At 44.4% G+C, this 1311-nt stretch overlaps 1 protein-coding gene across 1 annotated transcript; it reads left to right on the forward strand.

The window, feature by feature from the left end:
• Positions 1–245: 245 nt before the first annotated feature.
• LOC114384127 lies at positions 246–809 on the forward strand. The gene has a single exon (XM_028343791.1). The coding sequence runs from the start codon at positions 246–248 to the stop codon at positions 807–809; it is 564 nt and encodes a 187-aa protein (XP_028199592.1).
• Positions 810–1311: the final 502 nt, after the last annotated feature.

Genomic DNA, 1311 nt, shown 5'->3' on the forward strand with positions numbered 1-1311 from the left:
CCTTCGTCCATCACCAACCTTCTCGGTGGTTTCGTTTTCTGTCCCTGGCCGAATGGTCTTATAACACCGCCATTCATTCCGGGACCGGCCTCTCCCCTTTTGAAGTGGTTTATGGCCGCCCTCCACCAACCGTGGTTCAATATTTGTAGGGCTCGTCCGCCATTGACGTCGTTGACCAACTATTGACTTCTCGCCAGGACATGCATGCCCACCTGCAACGTCGTCTCCGTAAGGTTCAGGAGTCGATGAAAGCTTCCGCCGATAAGCATCGCCGTGATTTCTCGATGGCCATGGGAGACTGGGTCTACGTTCGTCTTCGCCCTTACCGTCAGACCTCGTTAGCTCCGTCCTACCACAAGCTGGCCAAAAGGTATTATGGACCCTTCGAGGTCGTGGAGCGCATCGGCGCCGTGGCCTACAAGTTGCTATTGCCGGCATCTTCACGTATCCACCCAGTACTTCACATATCCCTCCTGAAACCACACAAGGGTCCCTTGCCGACAGCTCCGGCGACGCTTCCTATTGCGTCCCTCGACCATCACCCTCTCCCTACTCCCTCACACATACTTGATTGGAAATTGGACCATTCCGTCGACCCTCCCGTGCCCTTGGTGCTAGTCCAATGGGAAGACATGCCTCCCGAAGAGTCCACCTGGGAACGCTGGGAGGAGCTCCGCCAAGCTCACAACCTTGAGGACAAGGTTGTTTTCGGGGATGGGTGTATTGATAGCATTACTGATACCAATAGCAGCAATAGTAGACCAAGGAGGATTAGTAAAAGGCCCACGTACCTACAAGAGTATGTATGAGCTTATGTACGAGCATAATACTCGAAGGAAGCTTGACAGTAGCAGGAATCATCAGGGTAGTTAGTAATAATCTGTATTGTTGTTCAAAGAGAAAGAATAGAATCAGCTTGGAAATTCAATTGTATAAATACTGCAACAAATTAATAAAACAGCAGATGAACTTAGTTGAGTTTTAGTTTCTTATCTTATCTCTCTTACCTTACGTGTTAAAAAATATTGCAGAAGTAAGCTTATTTTAGTTTTTGATCGGGTAAGTTTGCTAAAAAGTAACTTTAAGATAATGAATTTTGTTTGGATAAAAACAATCAAGTTTTACATTAATAAAAAAAACTTTAAAAAAAAAAGGTATGAAGTTGCTGGGAAATTTCGAGGTAATTTGGAGAAAACGTTTTTTAGGAGGGAAAAATTAGTAGAAATAATCATAAACTTTGCGGAAACAACTTTTTTTTTTCACCAAAGAACTTTTTAGCAAATTTCAACAGATGTCTGAAACACACTAATT

The sequence above is a fragment of the Glycine soja genome, chromosome 14, assembly GCF_004193775.1.
Source record: "Glycine soja cultivar W05 chromosome 14, ASM419377v2, whole genome shotgun sequence".
In the NCBI taxonomy this organism is placed as follows: domain Eukaryota; kingdom Viridiplantae; phylum Streptophyta; class Magnoliopsida; order Fabales; family Fabaceae; genus Glycine; species Glycine soja.